General features: G+C 49.8%; 1 protein-coding gene across 1 annotated transcript; it reads left to right on the top strand.

Moving 5' to 3' along the window:
* Positions 1-12111: 12111 nt before the first annotated feature.
* On the top strand, positions 12112-13230 carry LOC119333365. Its single transcript, XM_037606287.1, has one exon. The coding sequence runs from the start codon at positions 12112-12114 to the stop codon at positions 13228-13230; it is 1119 nt and encodes a 372-aa protein (XP_037462184.1).
* Positions 13231-16727: the final 3497 nt, after the last annotated feature.

The raw sequence follows: 16727 nt of genomic DNA, 5'->3' as shown, positions 1-16727 counted from the left end.
TGAGGTACCATGGTGTTTTGACGAGGCGGGTCCATCTGACGAGGCTGAACCGGTGCACCAGTCCCAGGGGCGTCTGCCCGGTTTCCCTCCAGCGGATTGCCGGCTCTTGGTCCTGGAGTGTTGAAAAGGTCTCTGGCCTCGAAAACCGGAGGTAAGCGGGATCGGTGTTTCCTCCTCATGACTTCATGCGACGCGGTCTGGTCCAACATAAGCTTGTAGGCATGGGTGTCTAAAGCGGCCCGCTCTGCGGCCATCCTGGTGTCCTCAGCCGCCAGATCCGCCTTGGCCTGGGTGATCTGTTCCTTTACCTTTGCAATCTCCGCGTTGTGAACGTCCTGATCCGGCGGATTAACTTCCGCCATAAGCACAGCCAACACATCAAATAGTTCTGATAGAATCTGAGCCGGCGGGCGCACAGGGCCTCCTGCCCCGGCAGCCATCGCCGCTGCTGAACCGGAGATTGTTGCCGCAGCTGTCGAAGAATGAAGCGCTGCTTGCATTCCGGCCATGAATATTCCAACCCGGTTGGGCAGATCAGAGGGGTCCGGAATACTATCGCCATCGGAACAACTCCCAATACGGCCATCTTGTAGCTGATAAAGAGATTCGGTTTCTCCGGTCGAAGATTCGTCACCAGAACAAACGACGGTCGTGCCGCAAAATTCCGATCCATCCTCATAACTTCCTCCATGGATGACTCCCATGAAGGCACGCTTCATGGCCGGTTTAACCCGGGCGGATCGTGCACGCTGAGCCGTCTCGACGAGGTCGGTGCAGATGTCCGGCTCAGGGCCCGGTTCACCGATCTTGCCAATGAAAACGTGAATGCTACCAAAGGGGACCCGGTACCCGTACTCAATTGAGCCGGCCTCGGGGCCCCAGCCTGCGTCGTCGATGTAGAGCTTGCTGCGACGACTCTTAGTCATCCGGCCTACAGCGTAGCCCTCGAGTCCTTCAAAGCGGCCCTCCAAGAACTGGAAACCATCGTGCGATAGCCCCACGGTGGGCGCCAACTATCGTAGTTTTGTCACGGCAGATGTCCTAGAGAAAGGACTTAGTCGTGGAGCCATCGCAATGGGTTAGCTTGAAGGGGTTAAAGCGGACACAAGGACGCAAGAGAGTTTATACTAGTTCAGCCCCTTTGATGAAGGTAAAAGCCTACGTCTAGTTGTTATGAAATTGATGGGGTTTTCGATGACTAGGGAGCAAACAAGCTTCGCCTATGTCTCGAGTTGTTGTCTGTTGTCCTTGAACCGCCGCCGGGTCGTCCCCTTATATACACGGGTGACTCCCATCGGCTTACGGAGTCCCAATACCGGCTCATAGAAGTGTCCGGTTTGGTCTCTACTTATTCCTAACTTACAATATAGGTTAACTACTAACGCCGGTTTACGGCTACAGGCCTTGAACCGACCATGGGCCTTGAGCCCTCCTCTGTCTTCTTGGGCTTTAACATACTTAACTCCTGACGAAGTTAACCCGGCCCAGATAGGCCGGTTTACACCCAGAATATCCCCAACAGTAGGCGAACCCCTCTAGAGGTCACCGGTTTTATCACTCGCTTCTTAGCCTGGGCGCAGCTTGTTGTCGGCGCTGTGGCAACCTCCCTGGTTGCGACAGCCCCCTCGGACAGGACAAGCGTGGCGGGGTTACCCGAAGCCTCTGGGTTAGCAGAGACCGCCAACGCCGTGGAATCGGCCTCCCTGGCCTTGGCCGCAGCAGCGGCCTCTGCCAAAGCCGCTTGGGCCTCCTCGCGAGCACGAATAAGGGACACAAGCTCACCATGTTCCGTTCCTAAATCGAAACCGCTGTCGTCTAGGATAGAAACTAGTTGCGGATCAGTAAACGCGTTCAGAATCTTAAAGGAGGGGGGAGGGTTACCTGAAATCTCCAAGTTCTTATCCGCCAGGCGAAGCTGAGCACTCTCCAAGGAAGACAATTCGCCCAGCGCCGCCTTGGCCCGAGCACTGGGAGCCCGCTGGGGGCGCGGAGATGCCCGAGAGCGCCGAGCCTTGGTTGCCGTGCCCGCGAAGCCCAACGCAGCCTGAAGGTCCACGCACGCCGGCGCCACCGGCAAAGGAAGCGCCAAGGCGGCTTGCTTGAGAGGAGGCTTCCGACCAGCCGTCTTCTTGGGGGCACGCCCAGAGCCCCCCGAACTGCGGCGGCTCGACACCGGGGTGCGGATGGCATGTTCATTGAGCACCACGCCCGAGTCCGAGCCGAGCAGACTGGGAGAGGCTGGGGCGACAGCCACAGGAGGCGCCGTCGATCCCACCATATTGAAAGCCCCCACCAGAGCGCGGGACGGGTGCGGACTGCTCCCAGCTATGTCCGAGATCGCCAGCGCCCCAGGCTCCGCGTTTTCCTTCCCCTCGTTGAGCGCGCGTTCTTTGATACCCAATTGGTTCCAGGTCTCCGTGTCAATTGACGTGTCGGGCATGCTATCCTCAGGTTCATCCTCGCGACCATCCATGTCCACATCCATAGCGCGGTCCCCGTTCTCAGTGTTGTGTCCGCCCTGGGTCCCTGGATCTTTCTGCTGCTGCCCAGCTGACCCTCCGGTCCCCGGACCAGACGGTCCAGCACTCTTGTCGCCCGGGTGAGAGGGAGGAATGATAGGGCCAGGTGCCGCCAGCCCGTCTCCAGGGCGCTTTGGGAGTCGCTCCACCTCGACCCGTATGTCGTAGCCCTCTTGATTAAACCATACTTGCACAAAACCATTCATCTTGTCAGGGGCTCTGCATCCAAATTTCATCCTCACCGGTCCCACCCAGATGAGGGACAGCTCGTCCACCACGATAGGTCTGCCCAGCATCTTGAGCCCCTCCATCAGGCGATCGACCCGACGATGTTTCTTGGGGATGCCATGAAGGCGAAGCCACACCTCCGGAATGGAGAGGGGCACAATCGTCTCATGGATCGAGTCACGAACCAGCACCGTAATGTCATTGATGGAGAGGAAAAGCTTGCCACTTGTCTTGGCCATATGCAGAAGATCTGCAGAGGGGAAGCTCACCGCAAAGTCGTTGTCGCCAACCTGCGCAATCTGCCAGTCCCAGTCTCCAGCCACCATGTGCTTCAGCTCCTGCGTGAGCGTACGGAGCGAAAGCCTCCCCGGCTCTGCTGACAGTATGGCACCATTGGCAGCTTTAAGGTCATCGCCCTCCGCCATCTCCTCTTCTTCGAACTCCATGCAAAAGAAACCTTCGCCCGGAATGGCGCTGCCCATGATCTAGAGGTGCGGCTGCTTGCCCCGTGAAGGGCAGTACGCCGAGGCATGACCCTCCTATTTGCAGATCACACAAAGGGGGGGAAAGGTGCATTTGGCCTGAAAGTGACCGGTCCGTCCGCATTTGAAGCACTCCCCACCCTCCTCTTCAACTGGAATGGGAGCGTCCGCCGAGCCCCGCGGCGCATCGGGCGTGACCACCGCAAGCGGTGTAGCCGAAGCCCGGGGCTTTTTTGCCAGCGGGTCCTCATGACCTCCGCCGCACAGGGGGTGCTCTGGTTTGCGCTCCAGCTCGCGGCGTCGCCCGCCATGCTTGCGCTTCTGCTTCTTCTCTTGCTGGCCCCACCAGGGGGGAGGAGGACCCCAATCCCCCTCGCGCCCGTGGAAACCAGATCCTGTGTCATGGCCCTGGTAGCCACCGTAGCCCCGACCAGCACCGCCGTCTTGACCATGCTCAGATCCACCGCCACCGTCCGCTCGCCCTGCCGCCTTGGCCCGCTGGCCATGCTTTGCCTGCGCCCGTAGGGATTTCTCGCGCCGCCATTCCTCCTCGGAGAGCGGGGGCTCCATCGGGGGCTTGTCCGCGTGCCGGTCGCCCATGGCCGTCACCTCGGCAAAGGACAGGGAGAGAGGTGGAGGAGGGGGAAGGGGAACGAGAGATCTAATGGGAAGACGATGGCGCCGCACCTCACTGGAATGAGCCGGAAACCCTAGCGAGGGGTCGCGGAGGCCCCTGCGCAGCCATATAAAGCGTTGGCAGGCGGGCCACCGGGCCCCTCCCGGGGCAGGCCGACCGCGTGGGCTGACGGGGCCAGGTCCATCATCAGGGGCCGAAAGCTCCCCCGCAGACGACAGGGGCCCCCCACCAGAAGGCCCAACGGCCATAGGACATGGCTGGGCCGACCCAGGCCCAGAGGCCCCCAGCAGGCCCAAGGGCAGGGCGGGCGGCGCCAACCCTAGCGCATCAGCCACCTCCGCCACCCGCTCCGCTAAGTCCGATGTTGAAATTGCTTTCAAAGTGTATACGAGGATACTCACTGGCTGATGTATTAGTTCGTCCATGTACGATCGCCACGGATGTACCTCTGAGCAATTTGCTCCACTTGTTCATGCAAGCTGTACTAAAACTGTTGTTGTTCTTCTTGCTCCTGTGATGGATTTTCTGAACCTTGCACTCGCTCCTGCACCAGTACTTCTTCTGCTCTGTTTCCTGTGATGGACCATGTTAAAACTGTTCTTATCTTTTTGTTTTATTAGGCTCAGATAAGCAGTTATGATCTGGGCAACCGTAGGTAAGTAGTAGGAGTAACTACGTTTGTAAATCAAAACTGTTTCACTGATCTTGATAATCTGCAGAACAACTTCAAGCTCATAAGTTGCAGAGCAAATTCAAGTTGTGGCAACAACAAAAAAATGTTCTGTCTATTTTGCGTCGCTGAATTCATGTCTTTTATCATCAACTAAAGCCTGATCCTTCTGGGAGATGCCAAAGTATTTAAAAATTTCAATGAGTCATCGAAATGTTTGGGGTCAGACAATCATCATTTTGTAACTTGCCAGTTGAAACATATACAGACCTCCAATGCAACGACTGGCGCATGTCCATGTCTGAACCATGACTGCTTTTAGGAATGCAGCAGTGAATGGAGTTTGAGTTTAAGCTCTTCGTCCCATTAGTCTAGAGCTCTAGGCCTATTAGCTTATTTAGACTCCTCAAATGCAGAATTTAGGTCAGGTAAGCGCACATAATTGCTACTCCCTCCGTCCCAAAACATAAGATCATTTTTGACAGTATCATAGTGTAAAAAATGATCTTACATTTTGGGATGGAGGGAGTACAAGTTTAGACCATCTTGTGTACCGCCAGTTCCATTGTGGTCAGTTGTGGCTGTTGTTTGGTTCGGTTTGGTTTTGGCTTGGTGTATCCTTGTTCTTAGTTCGACTATTGGAATTATCTCTAGCATGCATCTTGTTATTTGAATGTTGCATATTGATGGTACACTGTAATTATGCATTTAGAAACTAGAAATACTTGTTATCTGAATTATTATTATTTCGCATTACAACATTGCAACATGTGGATTAACCTTTTTGTAGTGACTAGTTAATTGCCCATGTGTTGCAATGGGGGTATAAATATTTAAATGGCTCAACACCGAACACGACAAACATATATCCTTAGGATTCTCTTGCGCCTTGCTAACAAAAGATCCTTCAAGCAACATTGTCATTTTTTACTGATAAATGGAACTCCTTAATCGTCCTCCACCTACTATTTCTGTCCACACTTCAAATTTTGAGGGATTCTTCGCCATTTTTCCTCTCCTCTAAGAATCGTCGAACAATAAGGAATTAGTGTATCCACCAAAGTCCTTTATGTGCCTCTACATGTTGTGTTCTCTCACTGTTCCCCTTCTTTAACGCTTCTTACCATTTACTCTTCTGTGAAAACATTTCTTACAGTGTCAATGTTCATGATTTACAGTGTGAAGTAGTCATATTTTTCATTGAAATCTAAGTGCAATCTGTCAGTCTTGTTGCTAACTGAATTTACAGTATCTAAGTGGTCTCCAAATTCTGCAGCATTTATGTTCATGACTTACTGAACTATGTTATCTTTCTTAACAGTGCCTTGATCTAAATAGTTGTATTTTAGCTCCATAGTTATGTGTAATTTGTGCCTTGATTTTCCGTCATCTCTGAACGTTGCCGTTCCTGTGCTTGCTACTCCTTAATTCACACATGCACAGGAGGTACAAGAGGTTATACTGAACCTAACCCTCCAATATTATATGTTTTGATCTCCTTTCTGAATTCCCTTTTGTTATTTTTAACTCAAACAAGTACCCAGATTTATAAAGATCTAGTGAGCATTGCCAATGTTGGGGAGGGAGTGATCTGAATTGGTTTATGTGACTCATCCTCATTAACTTTTCTCTCCAACCTTTTTCACAGTACAAATGATAATAGTTTACAGATTGTAGTAGCTGTCTTTCTAGTGCAAACTCTGATTTTGTTGATAATTTAAGTCTGAACTTTTCTGATAGTTTCAGACTTCCTTTTGTAGTTTTATTGACTATGCATGAATCCCATCATTTAGTTGTATTTTTTACTGGTATACACGAGGGCGATACGAAATGCTTGTCTTTGATCCAAAAGCTATACACGAAGATCTTCAATAACCGCAATGGCAATGCCGATTTATAACCTGAAAGGCCTACTGAAGTGGCAAGTGGAGCAAGTTTTTCATGCAGGGATTCAGAAGTTAACTTAGGACTACTCCGGTGACAGCAGATCGATCGATGGTGTCTCGTCTCGTGCTGACCGCTGAGTCTTAACCCGCACTTCCAGATCGATTGTCCTGCCTCGCATTGGCGACTGTGACAAGCAGATCCATGGTGGCCTGCCGGGCGGACGGTGCAAGTGGTGGTACGGGCTATGGACTGGGCGGGCCATGGCTCATGGGTCAATTGCTCTCTGTCCCAGACTGTGTTTGCTATGGGCTGGGCGGGGCCATGGCCCATTTTCCTAACACATAGCTCCGCCAGTCCATGTCTGAAGTCTGAACCCCCTAAAAAAAAGTCTGAGGTCTGAACCGTGACTGCTTTCACGAAAGCTACACTGAATGGAATTTGAGATTCAGCTTCGTATATCCCAATAGTCTAGAGCTCTAGTCCCACTAGCTTACTTAGACTCCACAAATGCAGAATTCAGGTCAGGTAAGCGGACATGATTGCTAAAAGTTTAGACCATCATGTGTACAGTCAGTTCCATTGTGGTCAGTTGTTTGGTTTTGGCGTGGTTCCTTGTTCTTAGTTCGATTATTGGAAATATCTTTAGCATGCATCTTGTTATATTTGAATGTTGTATATAAATGGTACTATGTGCTTATGCATTTAGAAACTAGAAGTATTTGCTACCTGAATTGTTATATTATTTTGCATTACTTTTTTCTCAAATACGTGAAAGCTTGTGTGTCATTGCATTGATAGAAGGAGTTGAAACTTGAAAGGGGTAAAGGGTAGCCACGGATGTACCTCTGAGAAATTTGCTCCACCTCCACTTGTTCATGCAAGCTAAAACTGTTGCTCTACTTCTTGCTCTGTGAGTCTGGAATGGTACTTCTGTTCTGCTTTGAGATATATACTACTCGTGTGAGTATAATCTTGTTTTTTTGTGTATTGGGCTGGAATATGCTTCGAGATATATACTACTCCTGCAGTTCTGATCCCATGGAGAATTTATAAGCTATGCGTCAGTGGTACAATCTAGTTTTATGGACATATATCTAGTTGACAATAAACAATAACGTACTAAAACAAAGGTTGATGCAGAATCAGCATGAAGTAATCTATTACATACTACATCATGTAGATGGATTTACATTGAGAGAAAAGGGGATTAGAATGTTATTGATACGAAATCAGGCTACCCTAGGCGTTTAGTCAAGTGATACACATCACCATTTTCTGTAGCTGTGTTCTCCACGCCATAACGCACCACAGTTTGTTTTCATCAGTTGCTCAAGCCACCAGTGAGCCGCCCCTATTTTTGTCAGCCTAGTGAGTTTTCCATTCCTTGTGCAACTGGCAGTAGCAACTGGCAGTAATTGTAGTTATATCTTGTTGCAGTGTCATACTAGTTATTTGGCATATTACGTCGCAGTAGTGATCATATGAAAAATTGCTTTGTCGGCGCCGACAAGACTGTTGAGCTATTTAATCGTATTTTTACGATTTATGTATCAGCTGCTCAACTGGTAACTGTCCTCTGATACATCAATATCAAGAAATGATCCCAGTATCTGAACCAACAAGCTACCGACTGAAAAGAAAAACAAGAGTCAATATTCTCGCTGTGGGAACTACTCCCTCCTGTAGGAAATCTATAAGGTGTTAATTTATTATCCAAGTTTGAAGTACAGTATTACAAATCACAATCACAAGAAAGTACTTCTGGAAAAACATAACCTTATTGTGCCTCAACATAATCCACATATTCTCAGATTAGTTGTTGGTCAAAATTAAACTTGGATGGCCAAACTACGGCCTACATTTCCAAACAGTGAAGGACAGTGATGGTTTATACTGCAACTAGTCATTAACTTTCATCGTTGCAAATTTGTAATGCAGAATGTATCTGAGAATGTGGTGGCTGGTGAATAAGTGCCTATGATGAAGATAGCTCCAATAAGTCAAGTAATGCCCCATCTGTCGTCTTGGAAGGGTCGTCCGGGTGCACTTGGTTTTCTTTGTGCCGGTCGTCAACTGCAAGGCTGACTATGAAGCCGGTTTCTTTGCCAAAGGCATCTCAGTCGGATCAACAACGACTTTATATGCAGCGAAATCCATCTCCGCAATGCTTGCATCTGCCATGCTGGCATTTAGATTGGCAACCCTTGGGGCTTGGCACTTTAAGCTTCAAGTACATGTAGCATGGACGGGCCATGAACTTCGCGTAGGCCGGCCGACCAAAGATGGCGTGATACTCACTCTTGAAGTCGACGACCATGAAGGACAAGGACTCTTTGCGGTAGTTCTTCTCGTCGCCGAATGCGACTGGCAAGGAAATTTGAACAGGTGGTTTGGCACGCATGCCAGGGACCACCCCATGGAAGGTCATCCCAGTCGGATTAAGCTTCGACAGGAGAATTCCTATTTTGTCCATTATACTTGTGTACAAAATGTTCAGTCCAACTCTTCTGTCCATCAGCATGTTTCGCAGTCGGACCCCATTGACAAGTGGGTCCACCACGAGAGCCTGGCGTCCGGGATAAGGTATATCTGCTGGGTGATCCGGCCGGTCAAAGGTGATGGGTGTCTCTGACCAGTTCGATAATTGGGGACCGGCCCGGCCCGGCCATCGGGCCTACTAAATCAGGCCCGAGCCTGGCCCGAACCTAGAAAAGCCCGACACGGCCTGTTTGGCCCGGCCCAACCATGGCTAAAAATCCATTTTTCACAGGTCCGAGCCCGGCCTGATCAACCCATCGGGCTTGATTTTCAGGCCCGAGCCCGGCCCGATGGCATGTTCGGGCTCAGCTCGGCCCGAGATTTTCGGGCCGGGTCGGGTCGGGCCGTTCGGGCCGGGCTGCCCATGGCCAGGTCTAATAAGACGGCCTTCTCACCGGGGTATCCATCCGAGTTGCAGTCCTCTGGCCAGCCGTGTGACGAGGATGTGACGAAGCCACTGTGGGAACTCGGCTCTTGGTCCCTCCTAGGATCCGACTGCGTGAAGCCAGCCGGTCACGAGACAGTGAGATGAGCTCATTCTGTGACGACCCCGTTAGCAGGTTGCTGGATAGCATCAGCCAGCTTGGTCGCCGGCCGGACATTGTCAGTCGGGGTGCCAAGGATTTGGAGATCATCAGGGCCTCCGAGTACAAAATTGTTGTGTAAGTCCCGCCCTCGTGGGATTACCGAAGGGTTGGGGTGCCGCGGCCGACTGCTGTCCAGCAGATCATGCTCCCGAACAATCAGGTTGTTCTCAGTCTGAGCCAGCCGGGCACGCTCCGCCAGAATCTCCTGGCGTGGGCCTCAAGGGACTTGTCAGCCGGCGAATCACCCGGAATGGGGGTGTGAAGGACCCGCTCGGCCGCCTCACGATGTTCTCTGGTGGCCGGGTCCTCATCAGTTGCGCTTCCACCGATTGTTGTAGTTGGGTCGGCAGTAGCCTTCCCGTGACTCGGTTCGGGTGGTGACGTGACAACCATGAAGGCTTCTTCCACAGATGTCTATGATCCGCAGATCTCTTCTCCCTGAGAGACGGACTCCAAGAGAGGATAAATAGACTCAGAGTCCATCATCCCCACGAGCCGAATTGCGGGATGACCGAACTAAGGACGAGGTTTGCCGAATTGCTTCCAGCGACGCCAGCTGCCGACCGGTATGACGATGGGAGATGTAAGCCCGACACCCCCGAGTCATTGGCTCGGTAGTGGGTGCTCCCCCGAGCCGACATGTCAGCGCTATTCAACCGGGCATCAGGATGCCATGCCGACACGTCGATGGGGAACTCGAGAACTCTGAAGCGGATGCTGCCAGCGGGAACCGATAATGAAAGCCAAACGCAACATATCATCGTTAGAAGCTTGCCCCACGGTGGGAGCCAACTGTCGTGGATATAATCCTAACAATACTAGAAGGGTTATGAATGTAGAGGCAATTGTATCTAGTGAACAGTGCAGTTGGGAGTATGCTCAAGGAATTATACAGGTTCGGGCCCTCTACGATGGAGGTAATACCCTACTCCTGTGGTCTCTTAGCTCTTGGCATATATAAGGTATAAAGTGTGGATGTTCAACCATCAGCCTGTGGCTTCTCTCCTAGCTTATATAGAGTGCACCAAGTAGGGGGTACATAATAAGTTGGTATTAATGCTATTCATGGCCTCGGGTGTGGCTGACTGTTTCATGGCATTTACTATTGGTAACTTCTGTATTTAGTTAGATTATACCACCATTAGGTAACTGCCATCATTAAGGCGTCGTGGCCGAGAGGAATCTAGGGAGCCGTCGTCTCATGGCCTAGCCGACTGCTCCCTTTGTCTCCGGCCGAGTGCTAGTATTCGACAGTCGGGCGGCCTGGCATCTGACTGTTGGGACTTAGTGTGGTCTCATGCCACCCTCCTTGTCTCTGGTGGGATAACTGTGGAGCCCCCTAGCCCATTGCTTTCTGGGTCGTACTTTATATGAGTCATGTGCCATTCGTATACTTGGGCCTACCCCGTATTTGCAACCCCGACATTTACATGGCCATCTTCTTCCCCAAATCACCCGCACAAGGAGCCGCAACCGCTTCCTCCGCTTGATGGCCGTCGGGCCTCGGCGGCAACCTCGAGCTCACATCCATGGCAGAGCTACCGCGGCCACCCGAGAGCTTGAGGGGCGCGATGGCCATCCGGCGTCAATAGCGACTTCGAGCCCGCATCCATGGCAGCTACCGCGGCCACCCGAGAGCTCAGGGGCGCGATGGCCGTCGGGCCCCAGTGGCGACCTCGAGCCCGCATCCATGGCCGAGCTACCGCGGCCACCCAAGAACTTGAGGGGCGCGATGGTCGTCGGGCCTTGGTGGTGACCTCGAGCCCACATCCATAGCGGAGGGGAGCGATGGCCGTCAGGAATGAGCCGCGAGGAAGGGACGCCCGAAATCAGGAGCTGGTGGCAGGGGCGGTGGCGGTTGACATGAAACTTCCCTCCCATCAACGGTTTTCTGGTATAGATGGAGCTGAAAATTTTGCCTACAAAACTCCATATCTTGGGAACAAGATTTTTCTTAGGGGGAGCTATATAAATTTTTACAGGACCGACCGTTTTTGCGGGATCTGGAATGGACATTTTATCACTCAAAACTGTCATAAAATGGTGGTTATTTTACAATTTCGGGACCTTTCTATGGAATTTGTTAGAGATGCTCTTCGCGGACATGTCTTTCTTAGATTGTGCATTGTAAAAGTTAGGGGTTTGGTAGTGTTTGGTAGTGTACCCTGATGAGTGACGATCATAGATTTCTGGCCTTATTTCTGGCCTCGACTGCTTTGGTGAGTACATGTTGCCATGGATGAAAGGTCCGAGAGTATGGTTCAAAGAAATGAAGCCAAAAAAAGAAATAGGAGTTCTATTACTCAAAAAAGAATCAAGAAAGCAAACGGGAGCGGCAAACTGAACTGGGGACATTTTCGGATTCAGATAAGGAAATCTGACGCGCCTAGTCCAGCCAGCGTCTTTAAATATCAGAACACAGCACCTTCGCGTCCCACAACACCTTCCCGGTCCCGCAGACAAACCTCTCCCAAATCCCAGTCGCCCGCCCGCCCTCGATCGACAGCACCCTTTCCTAACTGCAGTAGAACCCTAGCAGCAGATCGGGCATCCGCCGGCCGGGATGGAGGGGCTCGACGTCGACGACGTCTTCCACCACTACCGGCTGAGCCCCACGGAAGTGGACGCCGTCACCTACTACCTACCACGCCTCCTCTCCGGCGAGACTCTGCACGGCGTCGACAAGCTCATCCACCGCGCCAACATCTCCGGCTGCGAGCCCAAGGATCTGACCGCCCGGTACGCGCCCGTGCCGCAGGCCGTGAGCAGCGGCGACCGGTTCTTCTTCACCACGTGCAAGAGCAAGAACGGGAACAAGCACCGGAGCGTGCGCGGCGCCGGCACCGGCACCTGGACCATCCAGAAGACCACGGAGATTTGCCACGCGGGAGTCAAGGTCGGCGAGGTCAAGAACCTGTCCTTCAAGAAGAAGGGCAAGTCCACCGGCTGGGTCATGGAGGAGTACCGGTGCCTGCTGCCGGAGGCCACCGTCAGCGACGGGGTGAAGGTCTTCTGCAAGATGCACTTGGCTCAGCATGCCCCTGACGCGGCCCGACAGGAATCGGAAGCGTACAAGCTTCAACAACCGCAACCGGAGGCCGTGACCCAGAGCACGCACGCGCAGAAGAGGCCAGCGACCGCTGCCGCCGCCGAGCCTCATCCGGCGCGCCCTCAGAAGAGGATGCGCGGTGCCGTCCCGGTCCCGGCACCTGCCACATCGTCGTTCACCGCTGCAGCACCGGTTTTCTTGCCGGATGAATCCGTACCTGAAGCTGACGACGACATGGCCCGGTTCTGTTGCACAATCGATGAGCTTCTCGGGTCACAAGCGGAGGAAAATCTCCCGGTCGGAGCTACTAACAGCATCGAACAGAACTTCTACTTGGAACCAGAGGGGCTTTTCGCTGATGCTGCAGAAGAAATCGTCCCGCTCGAAGCTGACGAGCTGGAGTTCCTTAGGACCTTCCTCGATGAAGAAGCAGAAGAGTCGACGAACGACAAGTCATCCATTGCCCAAGACGTGGGGACTTACAAGCCGCCGCCGCCGATCATCTTCCATGATCCATTTGAAGCAGCGTGGAAGGCCGAAGAGGCGCTGGAGAAGGAGAAGAGGTGCAATGCCGCGGCCAATCTTCACGCTGGAGGGCACAGCAACTTCTTCTCGCCTGCAAGTGTCTACTAAGTCCGATGTTGAAATTGCTTTCAAAGTGTATACGAGGATACTCACTGGCTGATGTAATAGTTCGTCCATGTACGATCGCCACGGATGTACCTCTGAGCAATTTGCTCCACTTGTTCATGCAAGCTAGTAAAACTGTTGTTGTTCTTCTTGCTCCTGTGATGGATTTCTGAACCTTGCATTCGCTCCTGCACTAGTACTTCTGCTCTGTTTCCTGTGATGGACCATGTTAAAACTGCTCTTATCTTTTTGTATTAGGCTCACATAAGCAAGCATGATGCACTTATGATCTGGCCAACCACAGATAAGTAGTAGGAGTAACTATGTTTGTAAATCAAAACTGTTTCACCACTCTTGATAATTTGCAGAACATCTACAAGTTCATAAGTTGCAGAGCAGATTCAAGTTGTGGCAAAAAAGAAAATTTGTTCTGTCTATTTACAGTGTGGAGTAAACAGTTATTACAGTGTCAATGTTCATGATTTACAGTGTGGTGTAGTCATATTTTTCCTTGAAATCTAAGTGCAATCTGTCTGTCTTGTTGTTAACTGAATTTACAGTATCTAAGTGATCTCCAAATTCTGCAGTATTTATGTCATGACTTACTGAACTATGTTGTCTTTTTGAACAATGCCTTGATCTAGCTAGTTGTACTTTAGCTCCATAGTTCTGTGTAACTTGTGCCTTAATTTTGTTGTTCCTGTGCTTTTTACTCCTTAATTCACACATGTACAGGAAGAACAAGAGGTTAAATTGAACCTAACCCTCCAATGTTATATGTTTGGAACTCCTTTCTGAAATCCCTTTTGTTATTTTTATCTCAAACAAGTACCCAGGTTTATAAAGATGTAGTGAGCATTGCCAATGCTGTAGAGGGAGTGATCTGACTAGGTTTTATGTGACTCATCTTTATTAACTTTTCTCTCTAACCTTTTTTACAGTACAAATGATAATAGTTTACATTGCCAATGTAGTAGTTGTATTTTTAGTGCAAACTCTGTACTTGTCGATCATTCAAGTCTGAACTTTTCTGACAGTTCCGGACTTTCTTTTGTAGTTTCATTGACTATGCATGAATCCCATGATTTAGTTGTATTTTTTACTGGTATACGTGAAGGCGATACGAAATGCTCGACTTTGGTACAAAAGCTATACGCGAAGATCTTCAATAACTGCAATGGCAATGCCGACTTATAATCTGAAAGGCCTACGTGAGGTGTGTTACGCCTACTGAAGCAGTGTAGCTTTCTTCAGCTAACTGTTGAAGATTCAGACAAAACGCGCGAGTCGTCCGATCCCTACTGTAACGTTACCGCGTAGTAATTGTTCCCTTTCACTCCGTTGCCGGGGACAGCACACCTATGTACTTAACAGCCGGGTTGTGGCTGGCTAGTCATTCATGCTTATTCTCCAAGTTTGCCTATCTGGCTATGAATACATACACTATATACACTATAGTTCCTCTTTTATAGTAATACATCCAGATTCAGGCCTGATTTCCTCATTTGATCTCTTGATTTGATCGATTGCTAGCGCCTCAACCCACTCGGGCCTGACAAAGTAGCAAGTGGAGCAAGGTTTTCATACAGGGATTCAGAAGTACAATCATAAAAAAGTATGTTTGGACACAAACAAAACCTTATTGTGTTTTATCATAACCCACATATTCAAATTTGAACTTGGATGGGCAAATTACGCCCTGCAGTTCAAAAGAGTGAAGGAACGTTGATATTTTGCACCATAATTAGTCATTAATTTTCATCATTGAAATACCCGCAAAAAAGAACTTTCATCATTAACCTAGTGAAGGGACTGTTTTGTGGATTTAAACAAACTGCCTGCAGTACATAAAAGTTATATCAGCTTACATACAAAAAAGGTTAAATCTCTATTTCATGAATAAATTATTTTTTCCTCAAGCAAAACCTAAATAACCAGTTATAAGTTTAGCTGAAACTTTAATTGAGTTACTGACTCGCTTGTTATTCTGTTCATAGCTTTTAAACCGCTTAACCTATTTCAGCAAATAAACACTTCTCAGATATCTATAGAGAATTCCATACAAATTTATTTAAGGTGACTGGGACTAAAACTGTCTCTAACTTGGTCGAGCGCAGGTAAATAACCTTCAATCATGTTTACTTAATAGGGCCTCATACATGTAAGTTGGTGCTTGTGCAGTCTGCTAATTTTTTGTCCCATTGTCAAATACTTAGTACTACTAGAAGAACGCCCGTGCGTTGCAACGGGGCCACATTAACTTTAAGAGTTCAATATTAATCATGTTAATAATACATTTAATATTCTCATACATATCAAGTGACACTGGCGACCTTTTTTGTCAATTTAGCAACGGGCTCAGTTGCAACGGGCTCTTTATACATATCAGACAACTCGCTACTACTTAAACTACAACTATGGCTACCAATATTTTTTTGTCAATTTAGCTCAGCAATAGTGCGTGGCTTAATAGACTGCTTTGCATTCATCCCCTCAGAAGACAGAGAGAACCAACTCAACATGTCAGAAGATTAACAGAAATTTCATTTATATGGTATGAACATATAGCAGGAGCACCAACACATAGATCAGCAGAGAGCAGAGCACAGCATGCACACACTCGGGCCATCTATATCATACACACACAACAACGCACACACGCATCACGCTGGCATACAGAAAAGCAGGCACACACGCATCATGCGCATTGGCCGGTGCGACGCACGCAGAGCAAGTACGTACGCACGGAGAGCAAGCTAGCAAGCACGCACGCGTCCAACCCCGCCGCTGCATGCGCTGGCAGAAGGTGAGGCAGCAAGGGAGACTGCATATTGAAGCTGTCCATGCAAGGGTGGAGGTGCTGGGCCGGCGACGGCGGTGTCGGGACGGCGCTTGATTCGTTCCCGGTGGCGTGGAGCTTGGGGCGGCAACACGGCGATAGCTAGTGCTCGGGGATGGGGGTTTGGGGCGGGGGCAGTCGACCCGATGGCTGGCGAAGTTAACGGGCTCGGGCGGCTGGAAATTTGGCGGGTGGCGGCGGCACAGCCCGAGGATGGGACAGGCGGAAAACCTAGCGGGCGTTCAACTACCAATACCCACGCCTTTTTTGAGGGGAATTGCTTGTGAAAATAACGTGCGACGACGACTTAAAGAGCGGATCCCCTTAAAAAAGACATAGCGAGCAGATTCCCTTAAAACTGGTAGGAATGGATACGATTGATGACGTTGATAAATAGTGGTGAATGTTGGCCTAATTTACTATCATCATGCATGGAAACGAATCATCAAGAAAAAGAATACTTCCTATTACTACACTCATAGGAAGCTTCCTAATCTCTGCTACCAAACAGTTTCTGCCCAAACAAGGAAGGAAAGTTATGGACGTGATTCGAAAGGAAACAAACGTTATGAAGATTAATTAATTTAGATTTGATCTTTAGAGATTGATTGTAATTGATTCTTTTACATAAAGACATTACTAAATAATTTGCGTCAGTATG

Source organism: Triticum dicoccoides, chromosome 7A (genome assembly GCF_002162155.2).
Source record: "Triticum dicoccoides isolate Atlit2015 ecotype Zavitan chromosome 7A, WEW_v2.0, whole genome shotgun sequence".
Classification (NCBI taxonomy): domain Eukaryota; kingdom Viridiplantae; phylum Streptophyta; class Magnoliopsida; order Poales; family Poaceae; genus Triticum; species Triticum dicoccoides.
The sequence above is the reverse complement of the archived record's forward strand: the minus strand, read 5'-3'. Positions and strand labels throughout refer to the sequence as shown.

Coding starts and splice junctions, on each gene's coding strand:
- LOC119333365 (XM_037606287.1), top strand. CDS start 12,112: ATGGAGGGGCTCGACGTCGACGACGTCTTCCACCACTACCGGCTGAGC.